At 34.6% G+C, this 18,514-nt stretch overlaps 1 protein-coding gene across 2 annotated transcripts in view; it reads right to left on the bottom strand.

Annotated features, from left to right (window-relative positions):
• The window catches only part of UBE2K (ubiquitin conjugating enzyme E2 K), an 81,333-nt gene that overhangs the window by 24,509 nt on the left and 38,310 nt on the right, over positions 1 to 18,514 (bottom strand). The window contains exons 2-5 of one of the 2 annotated variants that reach the window (XM_082653932.1): positions 17,594 to 17,650; positions 15,572 to 15,665; positions 11,342 to 11,400; positions 1,305 to 1,387 (exon numbers count right to left, since the gene is read on the bottom strand). In XM_082653932.1, the coding sequence (XP_082510058.1) occupies positions 1,305 to 1,387; positions 11,342 to 11,400; positions 15,572 to 15,665; positions 17,594 to 17,650 (293 nt within the window). The remainder of the gene's footprint in view (positions 1 to 1,304; positions 1,388 to 11,341; positions 11,401 to 15,571; positions 15,666 to 17,593; positions 17,651 to 18,514) is intronic. The other variant, XM_082653933.1, reaches the window with a different exon arrangement.

An 18,514-nucleotide genomic window follows, 5' to 3' on the forward strand; every position in this document is an offset into this window, starting at 1 on the left:
GAAAAAAGCAGACTTAGCCCTGAGGTATTCTCATGTACAAAGCTCCCGGAGATGAGGGAGGAACTAGTTGAGAAGTCTAGGATTGGGAAAAGGAAGGGGAGAACAGAAGAACTGATGTCCTAGAAACCAAGTGAAAAAAAGGACAATGTCTCTAATACTGCAAATTTTCATTAATATCACTGAACAACAGAGCTATAAGGGGTCTTCGAGATGACTTTATAGATAAAAACATGGAGGCACAGAAATTCAATAAATTATGAAAAGTCACAAATCAAAAGAATGACAGAAGATAAAGTTAGGTCTAGTCCACAATGTTCAATGTTTAACAGTATGGAATACAGATCAAGAAACTGGATCCCAAGAGATGATCTACTGAGGGAGAGGCTTTACTCAGGTGTGCTATTAGAATGGAAAAACAAAACAAAACCAGCAACTCTTGTCTGTTTATCCAATTACTAAATATACCAAGTGACCCATATGCTAAATGCTGTCATCCTGTTTCAGCTTATTCAGGTTCATTTCTTTCCCTTTCTTAACAAATCAAACACATAACTTATTGTTTTCTTCAACCCCAATGTCTTTTTATATCTCGTCTTGGTTGTTCAATCCATACTGTTAGAATATGCCAGGCTCTAATCTAAGAGAAATACATAAAACAACTCATTTACTCTTCTCAACAGCCCTATGAAATAGGTATTAACCCCCAATTTTTTCCAATAAGGAAACGAAGGCAAAAGACCAGGTAATTTACTCAAGCCCACAAAAATGAGTAAATTGCAGAGCCACGATTTTAACCTAGTGGTTAAACACTATCCTGCCAAGATAAAATCATACAAAACATGTGAAAGCACTGTACAAATGACGATACCACCTACAAAGGTACTTCTTAGAATCTTAGAACCTTAATCGCACTCAATTAATACGTTTTAACGTTTTCGTTGTCTACGTTCCATCCAAGTCAGAGCTGATTACTACAATACTTATATTATTTTAGTCTTTCACAAATATCTTTCTGAGATAGCAAAAAATCAAATTTACCAAAGCGACAAATAAAATCCAAGATTTTTCAAGATGGAAAGCTAGCATCTGACATTACCTAATAAATCACTATTTAAATATAGATTCCAATTTCAACTGTAACATATTTTCTCTTATGTACTTAAGAGACTTCATCTAGTTTTAAAATTATTGCCAAATAAAAGTATAATATATGCTTATGTTTTGAGGCAAGTACACATTTAACACTCTAAACAGTCTTAGAATTCATATGAGAGAGGGTTGAAGGTGAATTCAAAATCTCTTACCATTGATCTTTCAGGATATCCAAACAAATAGCCCCTGTGACGGAACTAATATTAGGATGCCATATTTTAGTGATAAACCGGACCTAGAATATAAAGCACATTTGAGTTTTAAAGTACAGAAGTAAAACATATATAGTTTAAATAGAACTATAAGAAAATGAAATCCTCGAGCTAAAAAAAATGCTCATACTTACATCATTTTGCCTAAGTGAAGGGAAGGGTGTAGGAGACAAAGCATTCAGTGAGCCAAATGCTATCAATGACATACATTCTTTTTAAACCTTTTAATAAATGCTCAAAGAAACCCAACAATTAACTAGGTGTTTATAAATTACGTAGCATAGTGTTAGATGCTATGAGAAATTTAACATGGACTAAGATCCATTCAGGTAGATAAAGTAGTACAGAAAATCAAAATATAGATAGTAAATGGCAATTTTTCTAGAGTGAAGGGTGTAGAATAGGTTTGAAGGAAAAAGTAAGCAAAATCAGTACATGGAAACAGAAGTAGAAAGTGACTATAAGATTACTCCTGATTTTTTTGTAGCACTTTTTTTCTTAAATACTTTAAAAAATTTTTTGACAAATATTTAAAGGCCTACTATTATTTGCCAGGCACTGAGGCTCAGAGTTTAAGAAATTTACCCAATATCAAGTAAGTAGTTTACAACAGAAGATACAAACTCACACAATCTAATTTCAGATTCTGAGTGTACTTATTTAAGCATGAAAGAATAAGAAATCAACGATGTGAAAATGCTAACTCTATCACATCACCTTGAAATGAAATCTACTTCATCAGCTCTTATTTATGAGCTTTTGGAGGAAGAACAGGAGGAGGAGGAGGATTATACCTGACACATATATATGATAGTCATCTAGGTCAAAATTCTTTAACATTTAACAGATTAATTACTATGAACCAAGCTATGTTCTAGTACCTTGCAAAAATTAACTCATCAATATATGCTGTGATGAACTGGGAGATTGGGATTGACATTATACACTAATATGTATAAAATGGATAACTAGTAAGAACCCACTGTATAAAAAAATAAAATTCAAAAAATATATATGCTCCAAATGTAAGCTATTTATGAAAAGAAGCTAAAAGAATTATCATGCTTCCACTTCTCTCCCTGTGACTTGTCTATACTATCTGTTCTTAATTCCTCACATATTCACTCACTAACTTACAAGCCATCTGAAAAAGCACTTCCATTCACCAATGACTTCAAAACACTTAAAACTAATGGAGACTTTCCACTCCTTGATCCTTTTTAATTCTTAAAATAACCTTACTGCTTTCAATGATATCTACTTCTTTCCATCCACAGAACACCATGTCTTTAAAGGAGACTATCATTCTTCACCTGGGTTACTGAACAGTTTTTGACTTTACTGCCTTCAGTTTTCTTCCCTCCAATCCATTCTCCACACTGAAACCAGAGAGCCCTTTAAACAAACCTGATTCATGTCACTACTCTACTTAAGGCCCTTTAACGACTTCTCATTCCGTTTATGTAAGCCCACACTGTTAAACTGATTCTAGCCTCGCTCTCAAATCTCACATCTACCCTACATTCAATACAAGTGCTCAACAAGTCATATTTTAAAAAAAAAAAATTTTTTTTTTGGACTCAGGGTCTTCATACATTTCTTCTTTCAATAACACACCTTGATATCCTCTTCTCCTGGCTAACTCCTACTTATCATTTAAGTTTCAGCTTCCATAATCACTTCTTCCTGACCTGTCCTATAGCACCCTGTACTTTCTCCTGTGTCACAGTACTTGATCACACTTCTATCATCTCTTTCTTATTTGCCTGGTCTTCTCTAAAATGCATGGTGTCTATCCTGCTTAGTAGAGCATTCCAAGCATCTAAAGTGCCTCACACTGAATGAATGTGCAATAATATTTATTATATATTTTTGGTTTGTTTGTTTTAATATTTTGGCGACGTCAAATAGCATGTGGCATCTTAGTTCAATCCCCCCAGGGATTGAACCGTGCCCCCTGCAGCGGAAATGCAGTCTTAACCACTGGACCACCAGGGAAGTCCCGAGGAAAACAGAATTTTAAATTACTACTGAAGATGTCAGAAGGTTTACAATTTAGGCAGATGATCTAAGGATGTGTGAATTATTCTTGCTTTTTAAAGAAGAATCTTCAATACATGATTCTCTGAAGACTCTACATGAAAAACAAATATGCTTATATGCAGGACCAAGGAAATTATTAAACTATTTCTTTGTACTACAATCTACAGTTAGAAATAAATAACTTTGAATTTGCAGATAATCTAATAAAGAAATTAATTTTCAAGAGGCCACTCCATTATCTACCAGTACAGATGTAAGTAACTTCTGTAAGTAGTTCTTTGTGTGGTTTTACACTCTTTTATCTATTCCTCTCTTTGTCATTCTTTATCATCAACTATCTCCTTTCTTAGATTTTTCACTTCTTTCTCAACTCTTAATATTACCAATGGTAACCACATATACCCCATCATTCTACGCTCAATTCATATCCATTGTATTCATCACATTCTCCCAGAGTACTACCATCCCCGACCTATAGCAACAAAAATGTACAAAGAACTTGGAAGGGATGAAGTATAAAAGTAACAATACAAAGACATTTATTATGACCTACTTGAGTCATACTTGACTCAAATATGAGATGGTTTACAGTACTAAAATACTTATATGAATAACAATTCAAGTTTCCTTATTTTCACAAATGAAACTAATACTAGCACTGTCTGGGTAACTTGACAACACTCATTAGCTTTGAGGAGCACTCAAAGAATTTAGAAACAAAAATCTTAACACTATGTACACAGTGTTACCAGACTGAAATAAAGGAAGGGGACGATTCTTAGGGGACGATTCTTAGTTATTTATATTGGTACACCATCATCAGTAATCTTATCTCCTCCCACAGGATGCAGCCTATATTTATGCACTCTTTAGTTCAACAAATATTTTACCTTCCACCTCATGGTAGATGTGAGCTCTATTTCCATCAGGAATTTCCAGTTTCAAGCTTGGAACTCAAGGAAGTTACAATATTAAACCTGCTTTAACTAACTTATTGTACAAAAGAAAATGCTATTTTATTTTAAATATGCATGTGCAGAAGGGAAGACTCATTGAAGGCTATTAGCATCGGTATTTATACTCAATTTCATATATAAAAGTACTTATAACACAAAGGAAAAAGAGGAAAATTCACAACCTAATCTCCAATAGTAAGTTCGACAAATCACTGAGCTAGAGTTTTCCTAATTTAATGGGGTTTTCATTCGTAGAATATTATTACAACTTACTTAAAAATAAAGTATGTGGCCAACAAACACATGAAAGAATGCTCAACATCATTAATCATTAGAGAAATGCAAATCAAAACTACAATTAGATATCATCTCACACCAGTCAGAATGGCCATCATCAAAAAATCTAGAAACAATAAATGCTGGAGAGGGTGTGGAGAAAAGGGAACACTCTTGCACTGCTGGTGGGAATGTGAATTGGTTCAGCCACTATGGAGAACAGTACGGAGGTTCCTTAAAAAACTACAAATAGAACTACCATATGACCCAGCAATCCCACTACTGGGCATATACCCTGAGAAAACCAAAATTCAAAGAGAGTCATGTACCAAAATGTTCATTGCAGCTCTATTTACAATAGCCCGGAGATGGAAACAACCTAAGTGCCCATCATCGGATGAATGGATAAAGAAGATGTGGCACATATATACAATGGAATATTACTCAGCCATAAAAAGAAACGAAACTGAGCTGTAATGAGGTGGATAGACCTAGAGTCTGTCATACAGAGTGAAGTAAGTCAGAAAGAAAAAGACAAATACCGTATGCTAACACATATATATGGAATTTAAGAAAAAAAAATGTCATGAAGAACCTAGGGGTAAGACAGGAATAAAGATGCAGACCTACTGGAGAACGGACTTGAGGATATGGGGAGGGGGAAGGGTGAGCTGTGACAGGGCGAGAGAGAGTCATGGACATATACACACTAACAAACGTAGTAAGGTAGATAGCTAGTGGGAAGCAGCCGCATGGCACAGGGATATTGGCTCGGTGCTTTGTGACAGCCTGGAGGGGTGGGATAGGGAGGGTGGGAGGGAGGGAGATGCAAGAGGGAAGACATATGGGAACATATGTATATGTATAACTGATTCACTTTGTTATAAAGCAGAAACTAACACACCATTGTAAAGCAATTAAAAATAAATAAATAAATAAAGTATGTGGGCTTCCCTGGTGGTGCAGTGGTTAAGAATCTGCCTGCCAATGCAGGGGACATGGGTTCGAGCCCTGGTCCGGGAAGATCCCACATGCCGCGGAGCAACTAAGCCTGTGCACCACAACTACTGAGCCTGCGCTCTAGAGCCCGCGAGCCACAACTACTGAGCCCACGTGCCTAGAGTCCATGCTCTGCAACACAAGAAGCCACCACAATGAGAAACCCGTGCACCACAATGAAGAGTAGCCCCCACTCGCCACAACTAGAGAAAGTCCGTGTGCAGCAACAAAGACCCAATGAAGCCAAAAATAAATAAATAAAATAAAATAAATTTTAAAAATAAATAAAGTATGCATTGAATCAAACTTCTTCTATCCTATACTCAGCTGATTCAAAGATACATCTTCTCTGTTCAGAAGTAAACCTTCTGCTCTTCAGGTCAATAGTTTATTGCAGAGTAATAAAAAATACTCTGTAACCATGTTAAGATAAAACAATGTAAGTTTTCAACTGGGTGCAATTTTAGCTGCACAGTAGTGAGAACATGACAGTTAACGTCAATACTTTTACCTCAGAAGGCTTAAAATTAAACCTGAGGCTACATATTAAACATATGTGAACATAATTATGCAAGAAATTTACACAAATATTCCCCACTCTTTCCATCATTATCTACCAGTCAAAATTCAAATCTAATATAGTAAATATCTAGAACATATTTATCAACATTAATTAGCATCTACTCCAAAAGCTTACGGCCATAAATGGGAGGAGTACCATATTTAAAAGAATACTAAATTCCAAATATAACTAACTGGTAGAAGCCAGAGGGAGACAAATGTGGGTTGACTGAAGGAAGACCTTTCTAAATCTTGAAGTTACTTCAACATAGTATGGCTGGAATTGAGACAGTAGTGGCCTGAAGAGCAACATGAACTAGTAGCAAAAACATCAGACAGACCTCAGTTCTTATGTTTTTAGTCCATTTTTCTTGCTTTTCTGAAAAAGGTGGGAGGAGGAAGTGTTAATACAATAGTGATTTCAAAGATTAAATGAAATAATGTATCAAGTGCCTAAGACAGAACCAGAACTATGCAATCACTTTTGATTTACATTTACAGACTACAGAGGGAAATAAACACTTTTATTGAGACAATAATTTGCCCCCATTTAAAGTGCACAACTTCATGGTGGTTAGTACATTCACAGTTGTGCAACCATCACCAAAATCTAATTTTTGACCATTTCAACACCTCAAAAAGAAACTACAGGGACTTCCCCGGGGGTCCAGTGGTTAAGACTCCACACTCCCAATGCAGGGAGCCCAGGTTTGACCCCCGGTCAGGGAACTAGATCCTGCAAGCCGCAACTAAGACCCGGCGCAGCAAAATAATTATTTATTTATTTAAAAAACAACAACAACAACTGGGCTTCCCTGGTGGCGCAGTGGTTAAGAATCCACCTGCCAATGCAGGGGGCACGGGTTTGAGCCCTGGTCTGGGAAGATCCCACGTCATGGAGCAACTAAGCCTGTGCGCCACAGCTACTGAGCCCGTGTGCTAGAACTACTGAAGTCCACACACCTAGAGCCCGTGCTCCACAACAAAAGAAGACACCGCAATGAGAAGCCCGCGCACCACAATGAAGAGTAGCCCCCGCTCACTGCAACTACAGAAAGCCTGCTCACAGCAACGAAGATCCAACACAGCGAAAAAATGAATAAATTAATTAAAAATAATATTAAATTAAAATAAACGAATTGTATTTCTATAAACTGTAAATAAACAATTTGAAAATGAATTAATTTTAAAAAAAAGAAACTACGTAACCAACAGCAGTCACTCCCCATTCCTCCACACTCCTCCAGCCCTAGGCAACCACCAGTCTACTTTTTTTCCACTGTGATTTGCCTCTTCTAATGTTCATATAAATGAAATCATACAATGTGTGGCTTTTTGTGCCTGGCTTTTTCATTTAGCGTGATGTTTTGAAAGTTCATCTATTTTGTAGCACATATCAGCACTTTTATCACTTTTATAACCAAATGTGGTATGGATATACCACATTTAATTTTTCCATTCAGTTGATGGACATTTAGAGCACTTCCATTTTTTGGCAGTTATGAATAGTGCTGGTATGAACATTTGTGTGCAAGTTGTGTGGACACGTTTTCGTTTCTATTGAGTAGATATCTAGAAATAGAACTGCTATGTGTTGTATGAAAGGAGAGAAGGTTAGCACTGCCCTCGACAAGGATGGAAGAAGCTCTCGGGCCTGACAACATGCATATGGTTAAGGCACTGACACCTACTTTGTGGCATCTAACCATTTTTTTTTCAATAAAAAATAAATTTAAAAAAGAAATAAGTGTTGTAGAAGTAGAACTGCTAGGTCATAAGGTAACTCTACGTTTACCATTTTGACCAAAATATTTTTCAAAGCCAGCTCCAACACTTTACATTCCTACCAGTAACGTATGAGAATTTCAAATTAAAGAGGAAATTTAAGCATCAATGCTACTGTATTTTACAACGTTGCAGAGGGAAGCCAACAGACTACTTCAAGAAGGCCCTCTTAGGGTGGTAGTCACTGGTTAATGCTAGCTAATATTTACAGCATGCTTAGTCTGAGCAGGCACTGTTCTAAGTATTGTATTTCACTGAATCTCAGGTACCATCAATTATTCAATACACCATTATTTTATGTACCTTGAGAAAGAAAAAAACTCTGCCAATTAAGTTATAACATCTCATCCACTGAAAGATATATCCTGATTTCAGAGATGTTAAAAATATGAAAAAATATTTCATAGAATTATTGAAGTATTGTTTTTTAAATGGACTACTCTTTTAATCTTCATAATCCTTTCAAAGGATTTTACAAATGAGGAAACACACAGTGGTTAGATAGCTTGCCTAAAATCAAGAAGCCAGTTAAATGCCAGAAGAAAGATTTGAACTGTGGTTGATTATTTTTGTTCTTGGTAGAGTCATATTGACCGTTTCAGAGATTTTGCCCTTATTCCTTCCTCATTAGAAACAAGAAGTAGAGCACAGTGGGCCTTACAGGATCTAGTTTCTATTTAACCTCTAAGCCTCAGTTCCCTCATTCATTAAGACTGTTATGAAGACTTTCAGGAAAGGCATATAAAATTCCTAGCACAAAACAAGTGACAACTGCTACTATCATTATTTAATAGTAAAAATATAGTGGTTGAGAGCAGTCTCTCTTGAGATCTTTTCTTTCTTCCCTCATTTCCATTAAAATTTTTTTAGGCTTTGAGGTCATCCTTATCTCGAAACATTTTAAAATCCTCTTTTCTTAAATTTACAGTATTCTATAATTAAAGTAACCTCAAGTCACTACTACTCATTCTAATGATCACACTGACAACCAAGATTACCTAGTGGAGGGTATCTAGGGTAAGGATGAAAATTAAGTCACAAATGTAAGATGAAAGCTTAATAGTGGTCATCTCCAAGTGGTCATACTGGAGTAAAAAAAAATGTTCTTTTAATTCTTCACTATTCAAATTTCTACAACAGGGGCTTCCCTAGTGGCGCAGTGGTTAAGAATCCGCCTGCCAATGCAGGGGACACAGGTTCAAGCCCTGGTCCGGGAAGATCCCACATGCCGCGGAGCACCTAAGCCCGTGCACCACAACTACTGAGCCTGCGCTCTGGGGCCCACGAGCCACAACTACTGAAGCCCGTGCACCCAGAGCCCATGCTCCACAACAAGAGAAGCCACCACAGTGGGAAGCCCATGCACCACAACGAAGGGTAACCCTGCTTGCCGCAAGTAGAGAAAGCCCACACGCAGCAACAAAGACCCAACACAGCCAAAAATAAAATAAATAAATTTATTTTAAAAAAAAAATTTCTACAACAAACACAAACTACTTTTATAAAAGGCAAAAAAAAAAAAAAAAAAAATCAACCAGGCTTAAAAGGTAGAAACAACCAAAATGTCCATCGATGGTTAAAGGGATAAACAAAATGTGGTGGGTATGTACAAGGGAATACTATTAAGCCTTAAAAAGGAATGGCATTCTGCCACAACTTATAATATGGATGAACCTTAAAGATATTATACTAAGTGAAATGAGCCAGGTACAGAAGGACAAAAATCGTATGATTCCACTTAAATGAGGTACCTAGGGTAGGAAAAATTCATAGAGAAAAAATATAACAGTGGTTACCAGCATGGAATATCAGGGAGTTATTGTTCAGTAGGGAAGATGAAAATGTTCTGGAAATGGATGGTGGTGATACACAGAAAACAATGTGAATGTGCTTAAGTGCCACTAGACTGCACACTTAAAAATGGTTCAAATAGTAAATTTTATGTTATGTATACTTTACCACAATTTAAAAACATCAACCAGGCTTATCAGAAAATAGATATACATAAACAACAGGATAACAGGCACCTCAAACTGGTAGGTGACTCAACTTCACCCTGGAACTTCCACTGCTGTGTCTATATTCTTAAATGGGGGACAACCAGTAGGCTGAATGAATGAATTCTGGAACATTTTCTGAGTGACTACTATCATATGCTCAAGGGACACTATACTTTCAGGAGCCATAGAAAATACAAAGGTGTATTAAGCCGTGGTCTTTGACCTCAGGAGCACAAAAGCTAGTGAAAGATACATATCCCCAAATAATACAATACATTAATTGGTACTGTAATTGTGGTGGTACTATATAAATTACATAAAATGCTATTGGGAGTAGAGGGAGAAACATTTTGACAGGCACAGCGTAATGGAGAAAGTGATACTTTACCTGGACCTCAAAAGAAAAGTAGAATTTTAAATGACAGGGACAATGGTTCAAGTGAAAATGACAGGGAAGTGTGAAAGAATAAGCATTAACCTACAAACAGCAAATAATCTAGGCTGGAGAAAAAGAAACTCATATTGTGGGTGAGGGCAGCAAGAGATTAGGATGGAAAAAAAGACTAAGGTCAGGTTACAGGAGCTTTTAAATGCCCAGCTAAGGAGTTCAGACTATTAACAAGGAAAGAAAAGAAACATGATCAAAACTGCACTTTAGGAAGATTTATAGAACAACAGTGCAAAGAATGAATAGTATGGCAAAGATGAAAGGGTGATCAAATAATAGGCAAAACAGGCGCAGTAATAAAGCTGAATGCCTAAACTAAAATGGTGATGATAGCAAAAGTAAAGACATAAAGGAAGCAATTCAGTCAAAAAATAAGTTTAGGTTAGTTCCCCTTGTTATACACAATCCTAGATTATTGTTTCCTCTTTTAACATTCATCACAGTTGCAATGATTTGTTCATTTTTCCCCCCACTAGAACATGAGCTCCATGAAAGCAAGGACAGCAGCGTAAGTCTTACTTATTGCTATATTGGCACAAAGTACTCAAATAATTGTTGAATAAAGTCAGAGTACTCTCTTCCCTAAAAAATATACTTCTCTGAGGCAAATAAGGACTTGTATAAGGATTCTCTAAATTTGGGAACACTATAAGTTTTTCCAGACCCAGAATTTAAGCCGTTGTCAGATACACATCCTATTCCTGTCTAAAGCCATTACTAGCTGCCTCTGAGTAAGCTTACTTTTCATTCTAATTCCAGAAGCAAACCATCTGTCATTACCTGACATCCTGTCCATGCTAAATTTACACAGTAAACAACTAAAAAATTTGTAATTTTAATAAACACTGAAGTACATATTAATTAAACGAGCCAAGAAAAAGTTCATGCACAAAAATAGGCTTACAATACCTTAGGGGGATTAAATGGATATGTTTCTGGTATTTTAATCTCTAGTTGATATCTTCCTCCTAAAAAATGGGGAAAACAGAAAGTTAACAGTGCTGCTCACCTCAAATATGTAAAGCCAAATATAGTGATAGAACTTTTCAAAACATATACTATTTTATAGTCAACAGATTCATTTTAAAGCTGAAACCCAAAAAGGAAATAAACAAAAGCACTAGTTTTTAATTTAAAGGTTATTTAAAGCATACAGAATACCCATTTTAAACTGATATTAGTTTATCAGTGAATAATTGGAGAGATGGATGAATACATTAAATCCACAGACGATCCAATGCCAAAGACTTCACTGGAACAATTACGTAGCACAGGTTCCATCTCTTTTTGTTTCCTTTAGTCCACACTGATAAGTGTTGCTAAATAACAGGAAAAAATGGAAAGAAAAAAGGAAAAGAAGAAAAAAAGAAAGAAGATAGGAAAGTATAAAGGCATAGGTGGTACAAAGAAAAAGGATACACAGATTACGCCAAAAACTGAAAAATCTACTTCTAGCTGGTTCTCTCAAATGCAAAAATGTCCCAAAGTTTTAATCTGGGACATTAAATTAAATGCCAACACTTCTTGTTAAAATTTAAAAAACAAAATTCAATAGTAAGACAAGAGGCAGGAATAAAGACAAAAACCTAGTCTCTTCCTGTAAATGGGTATACAAAGAGACTGTTCTAACCAGTAACATATAAACAGTAGGCAACATTCCATTTTGGTCTGAAGTTATCTTGAGCAACTAGCAGCTAAATAAGTATTTTTTTTTTTAAGTTTATCTAGCTTCCCATAACTAGGATACTAAAGGGGGAGGATAACTGCTTCTCAGGAAACTCTGAAGGGGGAATCTTGCACTGGATGGCAGACTGGATTTGAATCCTAACTCTACGGAACCTTCCAATTCTAAGATTTTATGATCCATTACCAAAGAATATTTACCATTCCAAAATACAGCAAATAAAACTGAGCTAGTGAAATATTTATATATGAAACTATGCCTGGGATTTGCTTCAAAATAATCAAGGGATGAATTACATCAAAGACTGGCCATGAAATGATAGTTATTAAAGCTGGCTGATGAGTGCCTGGAGGTTTTTGCCTTCTGTATATATCTGAAATTTTCCATAATAAAAAGTAATAAAACAAAAACAGTAATTGTGCTCTAGGAACGCTACTGACTTCAAAATTCCGTACACTCAATTCTCAGTATATCCTGCCACTTCCTTCATTGTTAGAACAGATGAATGTGGATCTAAGAAAAAAACAAAAGAGCAATTCACTTGGTACCACTTTCTTCAAGCTCTTTTGGTGCCAATTCTTCTTTTCTTGCTTATTCCTTTTAATAGAATCCCATACTGACTAATGCACAAGTTGAACTAGATGCCTGAAGCACACAGAATACAGCAGCAGTGAAATATAAAGGAAAGAAGTAAAAAAAAAAGAAACAAAAAAAGACAGGTAAGAGAAGAGTACCTCAAGAAATTTTTGTGTATACAGAGATAACTGTTTATATTCAGAGTTATAAATGCTAGCTTCAAATATAGGTATAATAAATTTAGCCTGAGTAATGTGTACATTCTTCTTTTTCATTCCTATGAATCTTACTTTTTTCATTAAATTCCAAATTACTGTCTCTATAACCTTTCATATAAAGTTGTTCCTTCTTGAATGTCCAAAACAATCTCTTAGGAGCAGTGTGAGAGCCCTGAAATACTATATAAATAATGCTGGACCCTAGAGTCCCCCAAATTCTATTTCTACTCCATATGCTATTGGTATGCTCTGTCTTGCATTATTTGACAACTTCAATATATAATCAATACAGCATTAACCACAGCATTATTTGATATATATCAGAGTAACACAACTAAGGGAGCTTTATGATAACTACATTATTATTATCATAACAGTTTTCACTATAAAACATTTACTTCTTGAAGAACAGCTTTTACTACTACACATTTATAATCTTTAAATGGGGAAGGGATGAATTTTTCAAAAAATACCAAGAATGATTCCATAAATTTAAAACAACTCTTAGGTACAAAGCCTCAAGAACTAAATTGTTCCTCTGCCACTGAGCCGTTAAGGCGAAAGAAGAAAACATGTACAATACGGTCATTTTAACTCAATCTGATTACTTTTAACACTACATAAAATAGCTACCTGATTTCTTAATGATGTTATTAACAATTTAACATTCCACATGTAAACTTTTGCCCTGGCTATTGAGATAAAACAACAACAACAAAAACCTTCAAAAAAAAATCCCTCAAAATTTAGCAAGAGTCCTGAGATAAATATTAGCAAAATATTTTACCCCTGTTCGTATTTCAAAAAAAGTATCTAAGTTTATGCCCTCAAATGTGCTTTTCTTAAACAAAATGAACAACTTCAATAGTTTTATGATAAAAAGAATACAATTTAAGTTTATCTACTTCAAATATATACCCAAGAAGCAAATTAAAACTAATTTTATCAAACATTAATGTCTCATTTAGTGACAGCAGCAGACATAAGCACTTAAAAATGACCAAACTTGTTTCTAACTAATGAATGTGGTATAGTTATAATTTAATCATCCTACAAATAAGTATTGTCCAATTTTTTAAAAATTCATGTACCTTTATTAAGGGTTGCTAAGAAGGTAATAAACATTCTGCCTAGTTCAGGAGATCTCTTGTTTATAAATATCAATTTACTGGAAGAGCTCCATGGTGATAATGCTACTGCCCTAGTATCTTTCAAAAATACATCTAAACAACCTAAAAAGTAATTCAAGAATATTTATAATGTATGCCTTCAAGAAGAAGCTTGTATATCATTACAAACAATATCTGCTATTAAGGACGAACTTGATTTTTATAAGATAACTAAAGATCTCTTCTCCATCTAACAACTGTCAAAAGGACTAAATGAATAGCATCCATGAAAGCATCCAGATGAGGCCTGGCATACAGGAGGCACTCATAAAACAATATACAAAATTAAATAAGTCTAGAAATGGCTCATATGAACTATAAAACAGAAAATAAAATATTGTCATTTAAGATTTGGTAGAATGTGCTTGAAGACATTCTAGGGTCTTTAAAACTTTGAATGAAAAGAGAAACACAGTCTAGAACGTTGAATTTTTCTGAAAAATTTTGGGTAACTGTTCATTACAGAATTGTAGAACCACTACATTCAAAGGAGACATAACCACCACTTCCAATATTCAATCAATCCTGATTTATTCAAGAGCAGAAAGTGATTAGAAACACAGGCTTTGGAGTCAATGGCTATTAGGACTCAAATCCCAGCTGTGCTGCTTAGATGTCTTAGCCAAGTTACTTAACTTTCCTGAGCTTAAGTTTCTTTATCTATGAAACAGTGATAACCGTACTTACCTCTTAAGATTGGTTGTAAGGAGTGAATGAGAAAGTACACGTAAACCTCTAACAAGTAAGAACTCAGTAAGTGCTACTACTACAAATTCCGTGACATGATTTCCATTAAACAAATATTTGAATGCTTATTATATGCAAGAATCTTGGTTATGCTATATAATCCAAATTTACAGTAACACTCACTACTGAAGATCTGCCTAATGAGGAAATAAAAAGCTATAAAGCTTCTTTCTGTATCTTACCACCCAATTCCATGGTCTAAAGTAGCTATAGACTTAGTTTGTAAACACAGAGTTCAGCAAAACTGTCTCCTTTCTATATGTCTTGAAACGATCACTCAAAGCTTTCCTGAATAAAGAAAATTAAATATTTGGAATACAGCCTGTATGAAGACATAGGAGTAAATTACATGCTAAATGACAAACAGGGGAGAGAAGCTTTTCTTTAAAAATTAACATAAGTCAGAAATTTAAGGCAAGGTTTGTTTACAGATACCATATGAAGGGTAACTGAGAGTCCATATAAGTTAAAGTCTTAACATGCTATTTGTTTTATACTGTTAGATTCTAACATAATATAACCTGTAACTTGGCTCTTTGGAAAAAGAAAAAAATTAGCTAAAATTCAGTAAGAAAAATCAGTCTAGATAAGTATCTAAATTTATTATTTAAAAACTGCTGTATATATCCTTAAGCCAAATGAAGTTACCTTTCACGTAGTTTATAAATGCTTGAGATTATTCTGATTTAATGTTTCGGACAAGTTCTAATATGCACAATATTTTGATACAGAAAAAAGTACTTGCCTTCATATGGTGTGTCTGGAGGTCCTGCTATTTCTCCTCTTAATTCTGTAAAATTCTCATCTACAAGATCTACTTTAATTTGATTTTTGCTCGTCTTAAAAATAAACAGAAAATAAATGTTAGTTATATCAGCAAGAAAAAGGCCTATTTTTATTAAAGTATTACCTATAAAAAATTTTGAAACACGCTCTTTCATAAGCTTATCTGCTCTAGTAAAAATAATAGTCTGCTTTTCTAGAACGTAATTAGCCAATCTGAATATTTAAAACAAAAATACTAACAAATTTTAACTGCAATGTTTTTAATGACATAACACCACTTTGAACAACAGTACAATGTCTGGTTGACTTTACAGGAATGTTTTGAGAAAACTAGCAGACACCTTTATTTTATATTTGCTGAGTTCATGTGTGTTAGGTCCAAAGTGATAATTCTATTCATCTGTAGATGAACTCTGCAATTCGATACCCCCGGGCTACATGGGTTCTAGCCCCAACAGAAAATTCAAGATCATTAAAAACTATTTAGGCTATAAGCTCTCACTTAAATTTCTAGATGTTTAGGTTAACTGAAATACTACACCATCAACCAGGATGATGAAAGCTCTAAGTGTCTAATTAATATCGCTTTCCACAATAATTCCTAAAGTCTAAATGCCTCAACAGAATCTTCTAATGCCTTCCTCAAACTGTTTTTCTGCTTAGTTTACTTCAATGGCAATTACTTACTTCTCAAAACAGATTTTTATATTTATCTACAGCTAATTATTTTGTACTTTACACTTCTCAAAGTACTGTCATATCAATATTATCACTTCAATCTCTCAATAACCTTTAACAATCCCTTCTCATAGTAAACAGTGATCATGATTCAGGAAACCTTCCAGTGGGATTCACTTTAACGCTCCCAAGTACCTGCCTGCAAATGGGCTCTCCGCTTACATTATGTAACCTACCCCAGTATCTTACTGGTCTATTCACCAAACACAATGATCCTCCCCTTTTCTCAATTTTTTAAAACATAAATCCTTAATATACAAAGCTCTCCTTTCATTTTTTGGTTAGGATTTTTATATTTATCTACATCTACTTATTTTGTACTTTACACTTTATACCTAAGTGACACATGTACTCTTATGAAAGAAAGCCCGACAAGATTTCAAAAGTAAATTTTTGCTTTTGAACCCACCTTCTTAAACTTGCTTACTGGATGAAACAGTGTAGGAATTATTGTTTTAAGGTCCCTGACTTCCTCCCCTCACCCCCAGGAGAAGATACCATCATTTTCACTTTCTCTGTACTAAACAGTTTAGTACCGAACGTTAAGTACAGAAAAAATACATAATTTAAAACTCAAATTTTAAAGATTTAATGACTCCTAATTTATCTTATCTTTTAATAAGAACATAGGATTAAAAAACTTACTTTATGCATTTTAACTAGTACTGGTTTATTTCATAACCTTTTTCTACATTTGGGATTAAAGTATTTCATATTTTTCTGAAGATAATTTTACCCCCAAATTAAATTTAATTATAAATATGCATAACGGGGAACTTCTTCCTGTGCCCTAAAAAAATCATTATCATCCTTGGTATTTTCAGAAGAGGATGAAATGTACAATTTTAGTAATGGTAAAATACTTTTTCCAGTAAGCACAGGAATTAATGTTAAAATGAAAATCATAGGCACCAGACGTTCGTTCACCGACCAATTTAAGAAACCAAAAGTGTAACTTACAGACATCTATTTTTCTCCCCTACGATTTCTAAGGGAAACAAGAGTAACCGAATCTTGCAAATCGTGAATGCTTTCAAAGTTCTCTATAAGGTTCCCACAATATCCCCTTCCCCAAAAGAAGTAAATAATCCTAAAATGGCAGGATACTAAAGGACACTTACTACACTGAAGTTTGGGGAAGGGTAGAAAGAAGTAACAAATTAGAAAAGCTGCCTTCTAGATTGTCCCCAACTGTTTGTTTAGTAAAATGCTAAGTAAACAAATATTAATAAACAAATATTACCTCTGTCCTCATTCCCCCAAAATTGTAATTCAGAGAAAAGTGAGTCTTTTTTTCACTCTAGGGAAAGAACACTATTCGTGTATGAAAAATTTACTAAACAACTCAAGAAAATACAATCACCATGATGAATCCCATTATAAAGTATTCTGTGTTCTAGGGTAGGGTTTTTATCCACAGATAACCAAAGATAAAAAGAAAATGGAAAGTTAAAGACAGATTTTTCACAGCTTAATTTTTCTATCACGCAACAATTATCATTTATTACATCCATACTTTAATTCAAACATCCAGTATTTCCACAATCCAAAACTCCAACCCCACTGCCCACACAAAATAACTTAAAATCCCACTTTAAGACTCAAGAACTGAAAGGGGAAAAAATGGAAAACAGCAAAATGACAGACAGTATTTTAAAAAATCATGGCCTTGGAAGTCAGACAGATGTGAGGTGATTCCCAGTTCCGCCACTTATTTGTGATGTTAATTCAGGTAAGTCACCATCTAACTCTCAATTTTATTATTGTAAAATGAGAATACACCTCAGAATTAAATGAAAATTTCCTGGATAGAAGTAGCATAGTTACCCTTCTCCTAACACTATTAATTACAAAAACCTTTGATTTCAAAGCCCTATTTTATAAAATTTATTTCACAGGTCTGTTTCCAAACTAAGAATGGAAACTGTAATTTCTAAAAATAAACAAAATAATGTGTTTTCGATTTTAATGACTGCAACAACCAGGGAGGCTGAGGCTTTCGGATGAAACCTTGAATTGTTTTATCACTATACTATTTTTTCTAAGAACTGTTGGAAAGTTGCTTTACTATATTTTCTTCTCCCAACTTATCTGAACACACAGTGGGACCTCTGGTAGTCTTGATTTTTCTTACGTTTCCTTGTGGCTCCAATGCATTTCCAAC

This window comes from Grampus griseus (genome assembly GCF_964374135.1).
Source record: "Grampus griseus genome assembly, chromosome: 4".
NCBI classification, from domain to species: domain Eukaryota; kingdom Metazoa; phylum Chordata; class Mammalia; order Artiodactyla; family Delphinidae; genus Grampus; species Grampus griseus.